Source organism: Taudactylus pleione, unplaced genomic scaffold (assembly GCF_031769625.1).
Source record: "Taudactylus pleione unplaced genomic scaffold, aTauple2 ptg000155l, whole genome shotgun sequence".
Lineage (NCBI taxonomy): Eukaryota > Metazoa > Chordata > Amphibia > Anura > Myobatrachidae > Taudactylus > Taudactylus pleione.
The window spans coordinates 426,746-447,500 of record NW_028284557.1 but is presented as its reverse complement, the minus strand read 5'-3'; the positions used below and the strand labels follow the sequence as shown (position 1 = coordinate 447,500).

Below are 20,755 nucleotides of genomic sequence, written 5' to 3'. Positions count from 1 at the left end.
ACAGTAGACCTAACCCTTTTATGAATGGAGGTCACTATAGAAAGTCTCTTTTGACATCACATGTGCATGGTGTCCTCTTCTTTGGACCTCTACCAAAAGGAGAAAGTATGCCACATTATGGCAGTTTTTGATTCCTACAAAACCAATAAGGTCAATTTAGAATGGAGGAAAAAAGTTCACCAGCTCCGATCACTTCAGGGATTTCTGTAAAATCTTTTTACTCAAATATAGCAGATCAGGTCTAAAAAATAATTTCAAGGAAAGTAACATTTATGGCATAATATGGTAGATTTTTTATTAACTACTCAATTCTTTTTTCACAGTAGATGTAAAATTATATGTTCACTTCAGTGGACATCGTGCAATGCAAAGATCTGACCTTTAAATTCACACGCCCACTTCAGTGGACATCATGCAATAAAATCAGTCAAATTCAGTTCACGATAGTTTAAAAGGCTAACTTTTTAGATATGATGCAAACTTTGAAATAAATTAAAATATGTGTGTTATAAACACTGATGGCATTTCTATTTATGGACGAATAAATCTATAAAACGGGCATAAATAAATTTATTGTTTTGGACTTCGAGAATTTTTTTTTCTCGTTAGATAAATAACATGATATGGACAAATTGGAACCGTACCAGACATTTGATATTTCATTTTACTTTTTACAAAAATCTTGCATTAGGTTATCATAATTCATGCATGAAAGGGTTAATGACAGTTGCCATAGTATGCTAAGAATAATTTTTTCTTCTTTGTGGCGTTTCAGGAATTCAAGAGGTAAAAGGGGTTAAATGAGTTTAAAATGGCACAGTGATCCAAAAGCAGCAATTTCTAATGATCAGTGATGCTAGACAGACTTCAAAAGATCTCCAGTAGGCAGAGCAATTCACACTGGATATTATTAAAACCACAGAAGACACTTGTGTTAAAAACCCATGTAATTAGATATACTGCATATAAATGCCATCTTACTCCAAAGCTGATGTAACATAAATGTTATATAAACACTCCCACCCACCACCTCCCCTTCTCGAAAGACAGAAAGACAGAAGCATTAGCTTTGAAGTAGTATGTATTTTCTATCACCACAAGAGGGCAATATATCTCTCTGTCTACAAAATAAAATGACCACTAATGAGTTTGTGTTTAAAAAAACCTCCAAAAACTTGTTTTAAAGCATTCAATATAAACACAGTCATGTCAAAACACCAGGCAACACGCCTTTTTACTTGTCATTTATGGAAATCTAAAAACCAAAGTCATTAATTTCTCATTAATTGTTGCATACGAAACTGCAATTATGTGCTTCATGCTTAGAATTTAAGAACCACTTTTACCAAACGACACTGTCCAGATAGTTGAGTAAATGAAAACAGGCAGAAAAAGCAGATATCTGGATGGACGGTTGGTAAAGCCTTATTTCTGTACCAATTACTCTCTTAACCACATGAAGGGTTTAAAGATTAACAGATTTACTTACAAACACTAACACACTTAAAACATCTACCAACCCTATATTAGGAATCTGACTAGAGCTAGAAGGACCCCTTTTCCACTGGTATAGAAGTTTTTGTTCTCCCTTTAACTCTTAAATGAAAAACTGAAAGCAGAATAAGAAAATAGCTTTAGGAGAGTGTCATACAGACACTTGAAGTAGACAATTCAGTGTACTGAAGACTAAGCATTGATACATTATAGTCAATGGAAAATCTGAGTCCTTGACACATGAATCATTACGCTCATTAAATGCAGTTATTATTTACAATTATTTATACTGTATTTACTTTGAGATCTGAGGCACTCCTGTGGCATAGATATAGGGTTCCTCATTGCCTGCAGTACACCACTACTGAGTATTCAGAACACATTTTTCTGGGTGGAAAATTGTCTGTTCAAAGGGGATGTAGTCACCATACCACCAGATGAAATACCGCCGGACATAATACTGACGGCTAAAGACCGAAAGGCGTCTAGATACCGACGTCTTAATCCCGACACTTAACAGAATCCAGATGCCGAAAGCCCGACTAGCCATTATCCTGATCGTAGTTTAGCGGGGAACGCTAGCACTTAGCCGGGGAGGGAGGGTTGGGTTAGGTTTCGGCACCACAGGGGGGCCTTAGGGTTAGGCACCAGCCCGGGGTCTTAGGGATAGGCACCACAAAGGGAGTTTTAGGGTTTGGCACCACAAAGAGAGTTTTAGGGTGGCGCCTAAACCCAAGACTCTCAGGGTGGCGCCTAACCCCAAGACTCCCGGGGTGGCGACTAACCCCAAGACTCCCAGGGTGGCGCCTAACCCTGAGAGTCTTAGGGTTAGGCACCACCCTGGGTGTCTTCGGGTTAGGATAGGGAGAGGGTTAGGGTACTTACGAGCCCCGTTCTGCATTTTAACTCTTCTGTCTTTCACTGTCTGTATTTGGTCTGCCGGGATTTGATCCGTCGGCATGCCATACCACACCCATTCAAAGTGCCCAAGTTACGTCCCAAAATCTGTAACATCTTTTAAATACAAAGTCAGAGTATAAATAAGCAAATGACATATTTAAAAAATATGCTGATGTTTTTTACTTTTAAAACAGTCATGTAAAAAAAATAACAAAATAATTAAAATATCACAAATATGCAGTGAACCATGAAGACAAACAGATCTGTTATCACTGGTCTAACCTAAGGCAGGGCACCAATTTTAGAACCTAACTGGTTGCTGAGATTTACAGCAAATATATGCATTATGCAGCAGGTCATTAAATAAGCTGTATTAAGGAGCTTTAATAATGGGTTACTAAGTATCTCTGTGAGGTAGGAAACTGTGTAAGACCATAATGTTAAGCTTCTCTTATGTTTGCGGTCCCTTGAATGGATATCCAGTCAAGATCATAGAATACAACAAAATTTACACAGTTAAACAGGATAATTGCATTTGATATAAACGCCATGTCACTCACCATCTTCAAGGTAATCTGAGGTAAGCGAGACCTCATCAGATGCCAGAGATGTCCCAAAGCTCAGACTGCGATTATCATCATAACTGTCCTGTCCTGGGGCACCTGTGCTGGCTTCCCCGCCTATAGAGAGAATCAAACAAATAATAAGTTAGTAGACCAGATATATGAACAGTAAACATGGAGCAAAGATGTACACATTATGCAAAGTTAGAAAAATTATCTTTGCAACCAAAAAACTGTACCTAAATCCAGTGCTATATTGTGAAACATTAAAGCCATTCTTAATTTAAGAGGTACTGAACTTTTATCAAACTCATCACAACATTAGATGTGCCCCAAAGCATGGAGGATTTCGGCTATGTGGCTTATACGTTTTGTTTTGGGACTATGTTAACAAGCACATGCAGGTCCCAAATGTTCCATAGCCACCAACAAGCACTATATGGGCATGTCTGTTCCTCCTCCGTATCACACTCACTCTTTCATATTGTGAAGGGAAATATTTGCAGATGAAAAAATTGCACCATTAAGGTACTCCAGAAACAGCAAGCACTGATACTTAATTAGGATGTAGTACCTTCTAATAGCCAGTAGGTGGCTTATGTCATAGCATCAACATCACCCCAGTCCCGACCCTAAACAGTTCCGACTGAACTATACAATTTCCAATGGGTTTAAACTATAAAGTATGATTTAATTCAGTAATATATATAATTCAAACCATAATTATATTTCGCAGCCGAAAGCAACAGCGAAAGTGATTATCTAGGTGTTCCATGGTTTGCAAAAGCTCAACAACAACTCCACTGATCACAATATGACTACCACCTATACAACTAATTTCTTAACATGCTTATCACATTGTTAATCCCTATTAAAGTACAGAACCACTTCATATTAACCTGTTAAATACTATAGTTATACAATCATGAATATCCATTTATTGCAGGAATCCCAGAACTGACTCAATGTAATGGATATAATCCTTGCACATCATCTCCAGCATGGGATGACAGCTAAGAAAATGCTCAAGTGATCAAGTTCTCAGCACAACTCAAACCTTGGGTGACAAATCTGTGCTCTGTAATTAGATGTAGTGTGATTCTGAACAAGCCAATCTAAGGGATGTAGTGCAGTCAACTGGGGACATGGTCAGTTTCAGCCTTGATCACAGAGTTACTAGACATCAAGAATAATCCTCATTAATTATCTTCCTTGCTCCTGATGTCCAAAGAGATCTATATCTTACAGGAAAACAATATAATTAGCTGAGCACTTTGGACCAATAATCTATTCCATTTTGTTTGCTTCTTAGCTTGCATCAATAAATATAAATCTCATCTGACTGCAATCTGTATATTTCAGAAGCATGTAACTGCAAATACTACCAATAGTAACTTAACTATTATTAACTACAACTTCTGAAAATCTGTGCAGTTTTCCCATGTATGTAACTATAATATGTGTGCACCTGCTGATCAACTATGCCCATTTTATGAGTTTATATTAGTCAAATTTTTATCAAGTTTTTTAGCACGAGTACTCCTTTGAAGTTGGGTTCAGCATCACAACGATCAGAATGCCAACAGTGGAATCCCAATGGTGAAAGTGCTGGAGATTTTCGGTAAGTAGGCTAACCCCTAACCTACCACAACCACAGCCTAACCCCCCCCCCCATCCCTCGCAGCCTAACCCTAACCCTTACCGTTTGAAGTTGTCTGCATTTTGACCCGTTGTGATCCTACTGCCAGTATAGTGCACAACGAGATTCTGGCTTCTGTATGCCGACTACTTCCCTCCTTTGACCACCCGAACAACCAACCTATATATACCTTAAGGTCTGCAATTACTGGGGACAGATGCAGTGGTGAATTTTCTCAGTGGTTTTTTTATATTTCTAAAGATGCCCATATATGGTGCGATAAAGCAGTCGATCCAACGGATTGGTACATCGCTGCTATATCGTTCTGCGTATGGGCATGGTATCGGATAGTACGCGCACCCGTGGGGTCGTACATCGCACCTCCAGATCTTATTGCAGGTTCAGCTGATCTGGGGTTGCGATATGCGATCCCATGCAGCGCTATGCGGGTGGGGGTGCTGGCATATCGGGTGGGCGGCTACTCCATCGTAGCGTGTGTGGGGACCGCCCGATATGTCAGCCGTCGGAACCCCGGTCGTGTCGCAAGGTGCAAATCGCACCTTGTATGGACGTCTTTAGTCAGTGGTTATCAAACTCGGTCTTCAGGACCCCACACAGGTCACTTTTTCCAGGTCACCTAGCAGGTGCACAGGTGTGTTCATTACTCACTGACACATTTTAAAAGAGCCACAGGTGGAGATAATTATTTCACTTGTGATTCTGTGAGGAGACCTGCAAAACATGCACTGTTTGGGGTCCTGAGGACAGAGTTTGAGAACCTGTGTTCTAATACCGCTTTTATACCTAAATTCCGAGTCTAACTCGGAGGTTGGAACAGTGTTCCAAATTGGATCAGTCCCGGAAATTTAGTAAGCACCAACCCAGGATATTCCCGAGTCGGCGCCGTTTACACCGGAGCCGGGTCTGCAGTGACCCGGCTCTTCCGGTGTGGAAGTGGACGCTTGGAGATTACGTCATCTCCAAGCGCCACTGAAACACTGCAGGGTGGTCATTCCCGTATTATGCTCTGCAAGTTACCTGGGTTGCATTGCCGGGTCACTCGACCCGGAATTCCTACCCTGTCCCCTTTTACACCAAGGAGCTACCCGGGTTAACCCTGCAATAACCCGGGATTTAGCTCTGGTGTAAAAGGGGTACAAGTGATGGAATATCACAGCTGAAAAACAGCAGAACAGATAGTGAACAACTTCTAAGAACACCCAGAAACAAACATTATTTGCTACATCCAGAAAATGCAGTTTTTATCTCCCTGCCCTGGACTAAAAAATTATTTTTGGTTCTCTTAATTTATCTGGGGGACACTGGATAACCAGGTGGTGTAAAAGGCACACTTACAGAAATAGGAACAAGTGCAAACTTAAGCTTGTTTATGGGCTGCTTCCTCCCCCTATATATCCCATAGAGCTAAGCACCTCAATATCAAAATTAATAAGCCCATACGAGACAGAAATAGCACACAGAACAAAAATCCCAGTCAAACAAGAGCAAGCGAAAACAGTAAATGGAGTAACTCGGAGAAGGAGGAAAAGCAGTATCCCCCAGTGGATAAAGAGAAAATGATTTAATGACAAGTATAAAACTGTCCTTTGCAGTGGACTATTTCCTTTTGTTGTCTTGGTGTTCCTATTACCGCTAACCCTGTGGACTTTGTGAAATCTAAAATCTACCCGATTACTGCTCTCTTTAAACAAAGAGTTAATATTTGGAAATTATTCCTCTGACTGTTACTGGCTGCATTAATTTACTAAAAAATGGTAATCTAGCCTAAATACTTATATATACTCAAACACTCTCCTGTTTATATCCAATAGAAAGTTTTTGCCATCAATAACATTGTTTTCTCCTTTATTTTGGGGGGAAAAGAGGCAGACGATTGTCCTGCATATCTTGTATAGGTCCAAGTCCCTTGGAGGCAATGCCCTCCCAAAATTTCGCCTACTATATGTACTCACAGCTGGCTCACCTGTTAGGTTGGCTGACTGCCTGTTCTTATGATACTTTGATGGGTTTCTAACTGAGCTGACGGGGTCTCCTTTATCTTATGTACAGATTTTGGGCCTGATTCAGAGCTGGGAATAGAGAGAGAACTCTCTCTCAACTGATCATCTTGGTGAAACCATGCTGAATTGCAGGTGGGTCAGATTTAAAATGTGCAGAGAGATTTAGATTTGGGAGGGAGGTGTCCAAACTGACATCTAAAGTGCAGTGTAATAATAAAGCTGTCCATGAAGGGCTACAAATGGTCATCAAGCAATGCAACATAGCGGTTACTGGTCAGTGACGTGTTCAGGCAAACCAGCAGATACAACCCGTGCCACGTGAACACACCCCACAACATTATGGAATCACTACCAGCCTGCACGATGTCTTGTTGACAACTGGAGTCCATGGCCTCATGGGGTCTGCGCCACACCCGAACCCTACCATCAGCCCATAGAAGAACTGTATGAGTTGTGGCAGGTGCAGGGAGCTAGAATGAAGACTATTAAGTTGCACTTTATAAATAAAGGTGAATTCTAAGTTCTGCTGCATTTTACAGAGTGCACATACTGAAAAGTGCATACATAACATGATATAAAGTACACAACATTACAATACAATACAAACAAATCAGTATACAGCAGAATACAAACCAACATGAACACATTAGACAATTTACAAACAATCGTAACAACAAAATCAGAGCTGGAAGAAACCTGTACTCAAGTTCAGGGGTAGGCAACGTGTGGTACTCCAACTGCTGTACACATCCCAGAATGCGGAAGGGCATGCTGGGATGTGTAGTTCCTTAGCAGCTTGCATGTCAGACATTGCTTACCCCTGCCCTAGTTGATGGGTGCAGCAGACATGTTCAGAGCCACTGTAAGCAAAGGGTAATGGCAAAAGTGAGAAAAGGTAGAGTACATGAGGGATGAGTGAAATAGATGATAGTAGGGTAAAAGTGTGAATAGATTGCAGTAAATATATTGCAATAGTATTAGCATAATTAAAAAGGATTCAGATGCATTCAGCCACAGAGAAGCAGCTACCAATTGTTATCTTCAGTTCTCATTTTGAACCAGGAGTCCAGCACCCACAAGTGATCTAACTCTAAGCAGGCGCATATGCACCATTCTTGTGGTCAGCATGGGAAGCATTTTGTGCAAACATGTCCTTACTGTACCTTGGCCACGCTTACCTGCCCACCAGCCCCCATTTCGGCTCCCTAACCACAATGGATCAAAGGCGCAAAATTTCTCTCAGTCAGCTGGAAAAGGATGAGCAAGATCTCTTAGTGAGCAGTTGAAATAAAAAACAAACAGTTTGCAGCCTTTTTTTTTTTTATCCAACTAAGCTTCATTGTAAGCTCTAACATACAGAGCCTTCTCTTCCCTGAACGACACTTTGTTCTCTAATTTGTCTATTACATCTTGTGTTAAGGTTAATATTTTTCTATTCTTTCATTTATACTTATTGAATGGTTTGTACTGTACTGTACTTTGTACTGTACTTTGCTTTTGCTTGTTTCTGTATTATGCTTGTTGGCCCTCTACATACTGTTCTATCCTCTATTTTCCTACTGTACAACACAATGAATTTTGAGCTTCCATATAAAAAAAACAACAATATTCACAAAACAGAGAATGCCTTCCTTGCATGCAGTTCTTTCACACTGTGGTTTATACTTCACCCACACCTCCAAGCCTGGACTCAAACAAGGAGATGTAGTTGGACTCATATCTCCATGCTGCACCTTCCTACTACTACCAACTGTTCCATCATACAGATAACCATCTTTTGACAATAAAAACTGACTATTTGCTCTGGGCCATTCCAAAAGTTCTTTGAAATGTTCATCTATCCAGCTTCCTAATTTCTTTATCCCCTAACATCCCCAACCACATCTTGGCTGAATTCAATATCCCAGTTGATTACCCACATTCTGGTTGTGCATCCAAACTTTTCTTTGTAATCTACTCATCATGAGTGTGACTACATTTATTCAGACTTTATCCAGTTTCTGATTTCTTTAACACTTTTTCCCCATCTCAGATTCCCATAAATCACCAGCAAGCTTGCATCCAGCACTTTAATCTACTTGGCACTAACACAACTAAGCCTCCTAACAACTTCAAAAGCCTGAATTGTTTTGATTTTCAACAATTTTCCAGCATTCTGAAAAAAACTTAATTGCAAAGTTTCTATATTTTTATATCCTGATCTAGCACACCCTAGGAACAGTACTTGGTCAAGTGGTTCCAGCAACTTTCTACTACGCATCACCATGATCTCAGTTATAATAACCTAAAGAAGCAGACTACTTTCAAAAAAGTTACTGAAAAGTAGAATGCAATTGACGAAGTCTAATATCTATCAGGACTACCTCATATATTACTATCTACAACTATGCGTTGAATGCCGCCAAAAAAATATACTTCCAGTCTCACCTCCACTCAAACTTAGCTGTAAAGCAATATAGGTGGTATTATAGGTGTTCCGCACATAACTACCTCTTTTTAACAGTCATTATAGTCCATCCAATTCCACCTACCCCGTCTATCAAAATCTCATACTTAGGGGTCTATTTATCATTACATAATTATCACTAGTGATAATGTTTTAAACCGCTATGAGTTTAAAAAACTGTTTGGAGGTATTCATTATGCCTCATACAAAAGTATCACTTCCGAAAAGCTGCTCTTTTTGCGGAGGCAGCTATTCGGAAAAGTGATACTTTTCCCCCTACACCTGCCGTGTCCCTATGGATTTCCCCGCAGCGGCCGTGTCTGTGCCCCCCCTGCCCACAGTTGCAGCTCCCAGGCCCCTCAGCTGCCCGTCTGTGGCCCCCTGCTAACCCCGCTACCCTCTGTATCATCTCTCCTCCCCCCAAATCCTTTCCCCAGTGTGCTCTCTGACCCCCCCAATCTCTCCTCCCTCTGCTGCTGTGTCCAGTCCCTGGCATCCTGGTGTGCGCTCTGCAGCACCCCACCAATCCCTCCAATCTGATCCCCGGTGTGCGCTCTGTCCCCTCTCTCCCTACCCATCCGTTCCCTGGTGTGGGGTCTGTCACCTCTCCCCCCCCCCCATCCCATCCGTTCCCCAGTGTGTGCTCTGTCGGCAGATCTCTCTGCTGGCTGCCATGTAAATCTTCACAGGCTGCCGTTAAAACAGCAAACTGTGAAGATTATCGAGGGCTGTTTCGGAACTTGATGAATAGCCCTGACACTTAATTTAACATTGACACTATATTTATACAAAAGTATGTTAAAGTATAATTTTCACATGCTTTTGTATAAATTAAGTGATGAATAGACCCCTTATTCCTTTAATATCCTAGCATCTAAATTCTCACACCACCGGGACCTTATTATCATCAAACAAAAGGTCAGATGTTGGCCCACAGGGCATCTAAGGACCATCAACAGTCAACACTAGCTCACGTTTTCTTTCCTCATACAATAAAATGGACCCCTCCTGGCCATCAATTCCAACTAACCAAAGAGACTACACTGATTAAGATGGTAAATTATTTGATCACTACTATATCTAAAGGTCACTACTTACTTTTATTCTCCCTGACTTCTAACTGCATATGACATAGCATCTACTCAAGTCTCATTCTAACATTGTATTCCCTAGATCTTCATGAAACTGTAATGGTTCTCATCTTAAATATTAAGCCACTCCTTCAGTGTTCATATTTCTGGATCTTATTCCCTTCCATTCATCCTATCACAATGAATGCCACAAGGCTTGGTCTTAGGGATTGCTCATCTATAGCCACATTGTTATAGCTAGTATTATATAAAGTTCTATAACATACTACTGCCTATCTGGCACTTTTGGCAAATGCCAGAAGGGCCGATGGCCAGATGGGCCGGTTCGGTGTTAATCGCTGGCCGAGCAGCTCCAACTCCCGGCACTCTGCTCGGCCGGGATATTGAAGGACGGGAAGCTAGGCCCCCGTGAGGAGTAACCACACCCCTTTTGTGGGCGTGCAGGGGGATTGCCAGGGCTGATTAGCAGCCCCAGTCCGTCTCTGTCTACAACTATGGTTCTTAAATCCGAAAACTTAAAAACTCTTTTGGATTAATATTTATGGTGTACAGTAACAGTTGCAGTATTGCTTGAAAACCTGTGCTTGAAAGACAATAGATGAAGCTGTTATACATTTTCAGTGTGTTAAAATTAGCTGTAAATCGCTGCTGCATTGGCGATCATTGCTTAGCAACATCTGCTCGCTTCCTGAGTGAAAGTACAGCTGCTCTTCCGGCTTCAGTCCCTGTCACTATGAAAAAGCACTAGCATCGTCTCTTCCCCAATGCTGCCTCTCTGCATATGTGCATTGCTCTCTCATTAGGAGTAGGCTGGTTCTCCAGATCTCACTCCATTTGTACCTTAGGATTTAAAAGGGTTCCTGTTTTTTGCATCTGTGGGCCTGATTCAGACCCGGTCGCAAGGCTGCATTCGCATGCAGCTGTCCGCATCCAAAGTATGCAAATCCCGCGATCGCTAGCAATACATTAGCACGCCCACTATGTTTTGCCGTGCAATCGCAGTATGTATTTAAACCAGCCTGACACAAGACCCCCACTTTCCCTTAGTAACATACATCATCTCCAGGAAGTGTATTAAACAATCGGTAACATCGGCTGACAACGGACTCATATGCAGCACCTGTGGCTGACCATACCCTACCACAAGCATCGTGAGTGGTGCTGTGTTTAATTCAGCCATGTGACGTATACGCTGACGATGCGTCCTTAATTATGCACGCCCCTGAAATGGTGTTCCAATGCACAGACACGCCTGCGTTCGCACCACACCTCCATTACCATCAACCACCCCATGTCACCACTCACAAATGGCACGTCCTGGCACGCTTGCGGAGCATCTGTGTACAGAGTGCAAACGCTTCCCGATCGCATGGACTAGTTCGCACACTGCGTCTTGTACACATGCGCAGATTGCAAACATAGTCAGGCTGCGTGTGAATGCATCCTTGCGACCGGGTCCGAATCATGCCCTGTGTTCAAAGTAAAATAAAAAATAAGGAAAAATTAAACAGACAAGCGTGTTTGGGGGGTGAAATACTCCATATGGGGCACGAGGACGAAGCTTTCTGTAGAAATGGCAAACACAAACGTCAGCTCTCTTGAATTTTAAAACTATTTAATTATGTCATAGCTATACTCAGAAAAACACATTTTTCGCCTTGTGCAAAAATGTTGAAACTTAGAACATAATTTAATTACAAAATTAAGACATCAAAATGTGTTGGTCTCCTCTGAGAAAACTACTTGTCTACTAAAATGTCACAAGTTAAGAGCAGACGGCCTGATTGTCAGTCTAACGAAAAATACCCTTAAAATATTCTTGTTTAGTTGCTGATGGATGTGATTGATCTGGCCTCCTTGACTTGTCTGACAGCCACCTGTGGACTGTAAGACAGCGCTGGTAAGTTGTAACCTAAAAACAAATATCTCTGGAGCATTTTTAGCACATTGCAACTGCTGATGAGATACTAAACATCTGCAGGGTGAGGCTTAAACTAAATTATTTGTGCCAGTGCAAGAGACAGTCTGCAATTGTGGTTCCTTCAGTGTTGCTTTCAGAAGCTGACAAAGAAGCACAAACGTGCACAACAGAAAGGTTCCTACTGGTGTGGTGTTAGAACCCTGTAAATGAGTGATCTAATGCTGCACTACAAATAAACCTTAGCATGTTTATCTGAACCTCTGAGCAGAGTACACACGGGATGCAGTTATTATACCGGCGGACGGGTTGCTGGCAGTCAAAATACCGACGCCACAATCCCGCCACGCGGGCATAATGCCGACGCAGATATCCCGATGGACATCAGGATACCGGCGTCGGCATCCGGACCACCGGAATCCCAAACGTCCAAACGACGGGTAAGTATGAAGGCAAGCCGGGGATGGGGGTGGTTAGGAATAAGCACCCCCGGGGGGGATTTAGGATTAGGCACCCCCCGGTATTGTGAGTGTGCGGGGAGGAGGGGTTAGGCACCCCCTCGGGAGACTTAGGTATAGGGTGTCGGAAGGGGGGGTTAGGGTTAGGCACCACTAGGGGGGCTTAGGGTTAGGCAACCCCCGGGAAGGTTAGGTTTAGGCACCACTAAGGGTGGGTTAGGGTTAGGGGGGGGCAGGGTAGGGTTAGATTACTTACCCTCCTGCTGTCGGGCTTCTGGAGGTGGTATTTGAACCGGTGGCTAAAGAGCAGTCGGTATTTCAATACCATTACAAACATACACCCACACAAATGTTGCTTGTGATAGCAGCTGTAATATTGAGATTTCAGCCCTGATTAAAAACATTGGAAACTAGACTCACAGAAATGAAAATTCTCTGCCAAAAGGGGAGAAAAAATACTATCAGTTTTTAGCTAAGTTGCCAACTATTTTAGGCCCTGTCTGTGATGGTAATCATTTCTACTGACCCAGTGTAATTAATCTGTGTTCCTGTGAGCACAGATGTATCCTCATTTAACTATCCTTCCAGCGGGTCATTTGCGTGGCTTTGTGTGGAGTGAAAAAAAAAACCACATTGTGATAGCTAGTATTATATAAAGTTCTATAAAATACTACCTTGTAACCGCTTATCACAAGCTGTAATACCTTACCATGAGGTTTTAATTTAATTAGTGTATCACTCAAAGCTACTCTAAGTTATGGCATGCCAGAAGATTAATTCAATGAGGACACATCTGTACTACTTTGTTGTGACCCAGATTGCCTTTGGAGTCTTGAGGTGCGTGCACACTAGACGATATTTTACACTATTTGCCCGATTTCTACGCATCGGAACGACAAATCGTGTAAAATATGTCCAAATCGTGTCCACTCACGATCACGATGCGCGTACCCGCTGGTCGTACATCGCCTCTTTAGATCTTGCCTTCAGCAGGCAAGATTTGCCAATGTTGCCTTGTAAGGAGACGGACGCGACTCCAACAGCTGGCACACCTGATCGCGTGGACCTTTGTATTTTGGAGAGTATAATGATAGATCGTGCTGCTGAGCACCAATGTATGCAAACCCTGGACACCACTGTGTATGCATGACCCACTGTCCAACAATATGTATAATGCATGACCCACCCACTAACCACCAATGTGTAAATAAATTACCAACTGTCCACCAATGTGTATTAAACGCATGACCCACCCACTGTCCACCTATGGGCTCGATTCAATTGAATGAGAATTAAATTGCGCCGGGAGGGAGCTACTGGAGCTATTCAATTCAGCACGATGTTAGGTCGGAGAATGCCTGTTCTCCCACCCCTCGCGCCTTAAACAGGGTGTTTAGTAGCGAGAACAGGCATTCTCTGACTAAACTGCCTGGCACAATGCAGTTGCAGAAAACAGCACTGTACTTTTGGAGGGGTGCGAGAAGAAATCCTTAACAGCGCACTGAATTGAATAGCTCCGGGAGCTCCCTCCCGGAGCAATTTAATTTGCATTCAATTGAATCGAGCCTTATGTGTATTAAATGCATGACCGACCCACTGACCACCAATGTGTACATGCATGACCCACTGTCCACCAATGTGTATACTGCATGACCCACCCTCGGTCCATCATTCCTTGCCTAGCCCTATTGTGTATATATATATATATATATATATATATATATATATATATAAAATATATATATTTAATTCATATTATTATGAACATAATAAAATACTTCTAAAAACTTTATTGGAATGCAAGAAAAAATTTACTTTAACATTAAAACACCATAATATTAACATAATATCTAAAAACAACATTAAAAATACTATAACTATAAACAACATTAAAAACAACAAAATATATCAACATTGCAAATATAAAAAATAACCAAACTCTTTAAAATCATTATAAATTCTTATGCGTCCATTTGTTTCTTTTCCACCTAGCAATGTCAATATATATCTATCTATATATATCTATACTTTGGAAAAAATCCGGCATTCTCAAATCTGGCTGTAACTGCCTGTGTGCCCTTGCTGTATGTAATGCAGAATTGTATTACCAGTATTCCGGTAAAAAGCACGGCACTCCAGGACTGATATCCAGTGAAAAAAAAACTTTATATGTAATGCATCACAAACAATCCTCGTTAAAATGTCAACGTTTCTGAGTCGTTGCGGGCCTGTCATCAGGACGGAGGAGATGTACAGGACAAGCCTGGTGTAAGATGTAAGTAAGTATATATATATATATATAATTATTTATATATATATATATATATATATATATATATATATATATACACACACACACACACACACACACATACATACATATACACACACACAGTACCAGTCAAAAGTTTGGACACACCATCTCATTCAATAGTTTTTGTTTATTTAAATTATTTTCAACATAGATTAATACTGAAGACATCAAAACTATGAAAGAGCACTTACGAAATTATGTTGTAAATAAAAAAGTGTTAAACAAATCAAAATGTTTTATATTTTAGATTCCTCAAAGTAGCCCCTTTTGCTTGGATGACAGCTTTGCACACTCTTGGCATTCTCTCAATCAGCTTCATGAGGTAGTCTCCTGGAATTGTTTTGAATTAACAGGTGTGCCTTGTCAAGAATCAATCTGTGGAATTACTTGCCTTCTTAATGTGTTTTAGACCATCCGTTGTGTTGCACAGAGGTAGGGTTAGTATACACTGGACACCACTATTTGACTACTGTTGTAATCCATATTATCGCACCAACTACTCAAATCAGTAAAGAGAACCAACAGTCCATCATTACTTTAAGACATGAAGGTCAGTCGATACGAAAAATTTCAAGAACTTTGAATGTATCCTCAAGTGCAGTTGCAAAAACCATCAAACGCTATGATGAAACTGGCTCTCGTGAGGACTGCCCCAGGAAAGGAAGACAAAGAGTTACCTCTGCTGCAGAGGATAAGTTCATTAGAGTTACCAACCTCAGAAACCGCTGCTTAACAGCACCTCAGATTAGAGACCACATAAATTCTTCACAGAGTTCAAGTAGCAGACAAATCTCAACATCAACTGTTCAGAGGGGACTGCGTGAATCAGGCCTTCATGGTGGTATTGCTTCAAAGAAGCCACTACTGAGGATGAACAACAAGATGAAGAGAATTGTTTGGGCCAAGAAACACAAGGAATGGACATTAGACCAGTGAAATCTGTACTTTGGTCTGATGAGTCCAAATTTGAGATTTTTGGTTCCAACCGCCGTGTCTTTGTGAGACGCAGAGAAGGTGAGCGGATGGTTTCTGCATGTGTGGTTCCCACCGTGAAGCATGGAGGAGGAGGTGTGATGGTGTGGGGGTGCTTTGCTGGTGACATTGTTGGTGATTTATTCAAAATTCAAGGCACACTTAACCAGCATGGCAACCACAGCATTCTGCAGCACCATGTCATCCTATCTGGTTTGCGCTTACTGGGACCATCATTTGTTTTTCAACAAGAACATGACCCCAAACACACCTCCAGGCTATGTAAGGGCTACTTGACCAAGAAGAAAAGTGATGGAGTGCTGCGTCAGATGACCTAGCCTCCACAATCACCCGACCTAAACCCAATTGAGTTGGTTTGGGATGAGTTGGACCACAGAGTGAAGGAAAAGCAGCCAACAAGTGCTCAGCACCTCTAGGAACATCTTCAACACTGTTGGAAAACCATTCCAGGAGACTACCTCATGAAGCTGATTGAGAGAATGCCAAGAGTGTACAAAGCTGTCATCAAAGCAAAAGGGGGCTACTTTGAGGAATCTACAATATAAAACATATTTTGATTTGTTTAACACTTTTTTGTTTACAATATAATTCCATATTGTGTTCTTTTATAGTTTTGATGTCTTCAGTATTAATCTACTATGGTACTGTATATATATATATATCTATCAGACCCCAGGAGAGGGCACACTTAACTTAATCTTCTCACAGTATATATAAGCCTCTTGCAAATAATAGGAACTTAACTATCCGTCCCACCGATAAAGGCGGCGGAATTGTGTTGCAGGACACAGCAGACTATGTTAATGAAGTATATCGTCCACTAGGTGATGCAGATGTGTATCGTAGGTTGGATGGTGACCCAACAACAATTTTTAAAAAGGAATTATCAGAATTATTAATTAATGCCAAAGAGGCCAATTTGATTGATGAAGATATGTTGTCTATTTTGATACCAGATTTTCCAATTATTCCGATAATATATACCTTGCCAAAAATCCATAAGGGTATATACATCCTCCCTCCCTTCATTTACTTGAGTTAATCTTAACTAAAAATTAGTTTGACGGGGTATTTTATCAGCAAATGACGGGGTGTGCTATGGGCTATTCAGTAGCCCCGTCTTATGCTAATACTTACATGTTTTCAGTTGAGGACTCTCTATTTTTTGGGAATGATGAAATCACGTCAGATATATACTTTTATACGAGATTTATAGATGACGACCTTATTTTTTGGAAGGTCTCTAAAGATAAATTTGAGAATTTTATTGAGGCCCATAATTTGACCCTATGTCCAGTCAAATTTACATGTACCATGAGACAAGATTCCATTGATTTTTTGGATATAAGAGTGGGCAGAGATGGCAAGAAGTTAACAACTACGTTATTTACTAAATCCACTGATCGTAATTCACTTTTACAATATCAAAAGTTGCCAACCTAGGAATCTTAAACTTGGTCTACCATATTCCCAAATGATAACAGTCCATAGAACTGACTGAGACATTAATTCATCAATTTGCCAGATTGATGAAATGATTAAAAAAATTTAGAGATAGAGGTTACATGAGAAAACATTTGGAGGACACCAAATGGAGAGTATTGGAGATGGATAGAGAATTTCCTCTTTGTAGAAAACCTAAAACCAGTAAGGCGAACAAACTGCCCTGGGTGACCCAGTAAAATGTTTATTCCCATGATATTAACATGGTCTCTAAACAACGCTGGTTAAATCTGATCCGAAACTTGGTTTATCCAACACAGATCTAATGCCATGTTATTCCAGGGGTAAGAATTTATGTGACATGTTGGTGAAAACCAACTGTAGCTCCAAGGATTCAGCAGCACCTACACACTTTTTAAACACTAAACAATGGGGCTGCTTTAAATGTGCCTGTGTTACATGCAGGTTTCTAATATCAGGTAATTCTTTCAAACATCCTCAAATGGGCAAAAAATTCATGATTCGCCATCATCTCACATGTAATAGCTATTTTGTCATATCAAATATTATGCCTATGTGGTTGTAAGCAAAACACAGAGAAAGTTTTAAGAGAGAATGGCGGTTCATCGATCATCCATCAGAACTGCGTTACCTAGTGGATCAAGTGATCAACCGGGGGCCTATCATTATCTTGAACATAACCGTACACTGGCCTTGCTCAAATACAGGATGATTAACCAAGTTCCACCACTCCCTCGGAAGGGGGGTGATCGTGGTAGGGTCCTGTTGAAACGTGAGGCACAGTGGATTGTTCGGCTCAATGTGATCCACCCCAAAGGTCTGAATGATTATACTGCGTTTTCTATACATAGAATTAACCTGTATATTATGTAGTTTGTCTATTGTAACATGTTAGCTAGGCAGACCTGAGGTCCCGCTGGATACCTGGTGTATGTACTATTAATCATTTTTTTTGCACACTATTGGCTCCACCCTTCATGGGTGACTTTACTAACATATGCTCTCTGAAAATTGATGTCTCTGGTATATTTAGCATTAAAAATTATAACAAATTTTTTCACAGGAGTGTTGTATTTAGATGTATACAGTGGGGCATTTTTAATACATCTAGCCTCTGTGGTGGGGAGGTTGGATGTATTGATAAAGACGGCCATTTGGTTGAAACAATTGTACTACAATGCCTCACTTTATGTTCTTTTGATAAGCATCTCTGTATCAATGTGGATGTATACTATATGGTTCTAGGCAGAACGTATGTCCAACTTGCTGATTTGGCACTATACATGTACCAGGAGATAGTGTATCAATTTTATGCCCAATTTAAACTTGGTACATCTATCTATTATAGATGCTGGTTGTCAGAAGTTATCCATTTCGTATATATAAGTTGAGTCTCCCATATCCAAATATTCCGAAATACGGAATATTCCGAATTACGTAATATTTTTAGTATGACTGAGAATGTGAAACCTTTGCTTTCTAATGGTTCAATGTACACAAACTTTTTTTAAAGCACAAAATCATTAAAATACAGTATACAATAACCTTCAGGCTGTGTGTATGAAGTGTATATGAAACATAAATTAATTTCATGTATGTACACAACTTTTTTTTGATGCTCAAAATTATTAAAAATATTGTATAAAATGACCTGCAGGCTGTGTGTATAAGGTGTATATAGAACATAAATGCATTCTGTGTTTAGTTTTGGGTCCTATACCCAAGATATTTCATTATAGTATGCAAATATTCCAAAATACGGAATATTCCGATATTCAAAATACCCCTGGTCCCAAGCATTTTGGATATGGGAGACTCAACCTGTATTATACTGCTGATTTAACAATATGGCTCGTCTTTTGTTTATCCTTGCTTTATTTTTTATTTATACATATATGTTTACAAGGGGTAATTACAGTGGTCTATGATTGGTCATTTCCTAATGTATACAGACATGCGATTTTTGATGCTAGTTTCTATTTTTTGGAGGTGGACCATTAAGTCCTTTAATATTTTGTAATGACACTTCATCTATAAAAGGATGCGCTGTGTGTTTTTACATTGCCGTTTGTATGCTACACATTGACCCCATATACTTATATTGTATGTTGCTAGTATGATATTAAAGATGATTTTATTATACTGCTGTTTTGTATCTGCTTTAATTCATGCCACAATACTATGTGTACACAGTGCATCCGGAAAGTATTCAAAACTATTTACATTATGGGGTATTGGCCCTCATTCAGAGGCGCTCGCAAGAAGTGAGCACTCGTTCTGAATGAGGGCGGCCGCTTCTTTTTTTAAGTGCGGCCTCCTGGTCGCTAGCTAAGCTGTGGGTTACCACCCACAGCTTTAGCGACCGACCAGGTGGATGTTCGTGATGGTCAAGACCATCTTGACCATCGGGGCTTGCGACGAGACCCTAAGGTTGGGTCTCGGCAACCACAAGCCCCAGGGAGCTTCCTGCTCTGAACGAGCAGGAAGCTCCCCACTGTCATCACTGCTGATGTCAGTTCGGCCGCCCTTAAGGAACGCCTCCATTTGTGTAGCCACCCCCCGCCTACAAAACGGGGCGAGCTGTCGATCACCATCGACAGCCGCACCTTTTGTAGTGAGCTCAGGAGCTAGAGAAATTCTCTCTCGCTCAGGGGCTTGCGCACGCGCAGTGCGGCCGCTGCGCGTGCGCAGGGCCTTAACATCAACCCGGTTGCGAGCACTCAGCGCTTGCGACAGAGTTTGAATGAGGGCCATTGTGTGTAGAATTTTGAGGACAAAATTAATTTATTCCATTTTGGAATAAGGCTGTAACATAACAAAATGTGGAAAAATTGAAGCGTTTTGAATACTTTCCGGATGCACTGTATACTACCGTATTTTATTTAGGGAGTATTGTAGATATAACGTTTTGTATTGGTTTGACAGCACTGCATTGTTTACTGTTGCTGGGTGATGGGATTGTCTGCTCACTGGGGGTGTGCCGATGACGTTATCCATGGCCGCCCTGCGCTGGCGGGGAAATCGGGACGCCAGGATCTGCACATGGTGATGGGCTATATATAGGGGAGTTTGATTTATGTATTTGTATCCTGCAGACAGTTTGCTAGTCAACATTTCAGTTTATACTAATCTACATGCCTCGTATCTATCTATATATACAGACACACACACATACTGCAGATGTGCATAGATACTTCATACTTATAGGATAACTATCATAAACCTTTATTCCTCTCCTAATTCTTAACCACAAACCAACTGTACTCTTTGTCCTATACTCACATATCATGAAATAGACCGATTCACAAGTTCCAGTAACGAGTAGGGGGAGCTCTGTGTGCAGTATCATTAGAAAAATCATACAGTTAAGTTATTTAAAGCAATTGCAAAGATCACTGCCTTTGTTAATCAGTAAACTACTGTAGTGTCTTCAAGTAAATATTTGAACATGAAA

General features: G+C 40.8%; 1 protein-coding gene across 1 annotated transcript in view; it reads right to left on the bottom strand.

Annotated features, from left to right (window-relative positions):
• The window catches only part of SKAP1 (src kinase associated phosphoprotein 1), a 591,854-nt gene that overhangs the window by 480,524 nt on the left and 90,575 nt on the right, over positions 1–20,755 (bottom strand). The window contains exon 4 of the mRNA XM_088474694.1: positions 2,955–3,074. Coding sequence (XP_088330820.1) covers positions 2,955–3,074 — 120 coding nt within the window. The remainder of the gene's footprint in view (positions 1–2,954; positions 3,075–20,755) is intronic.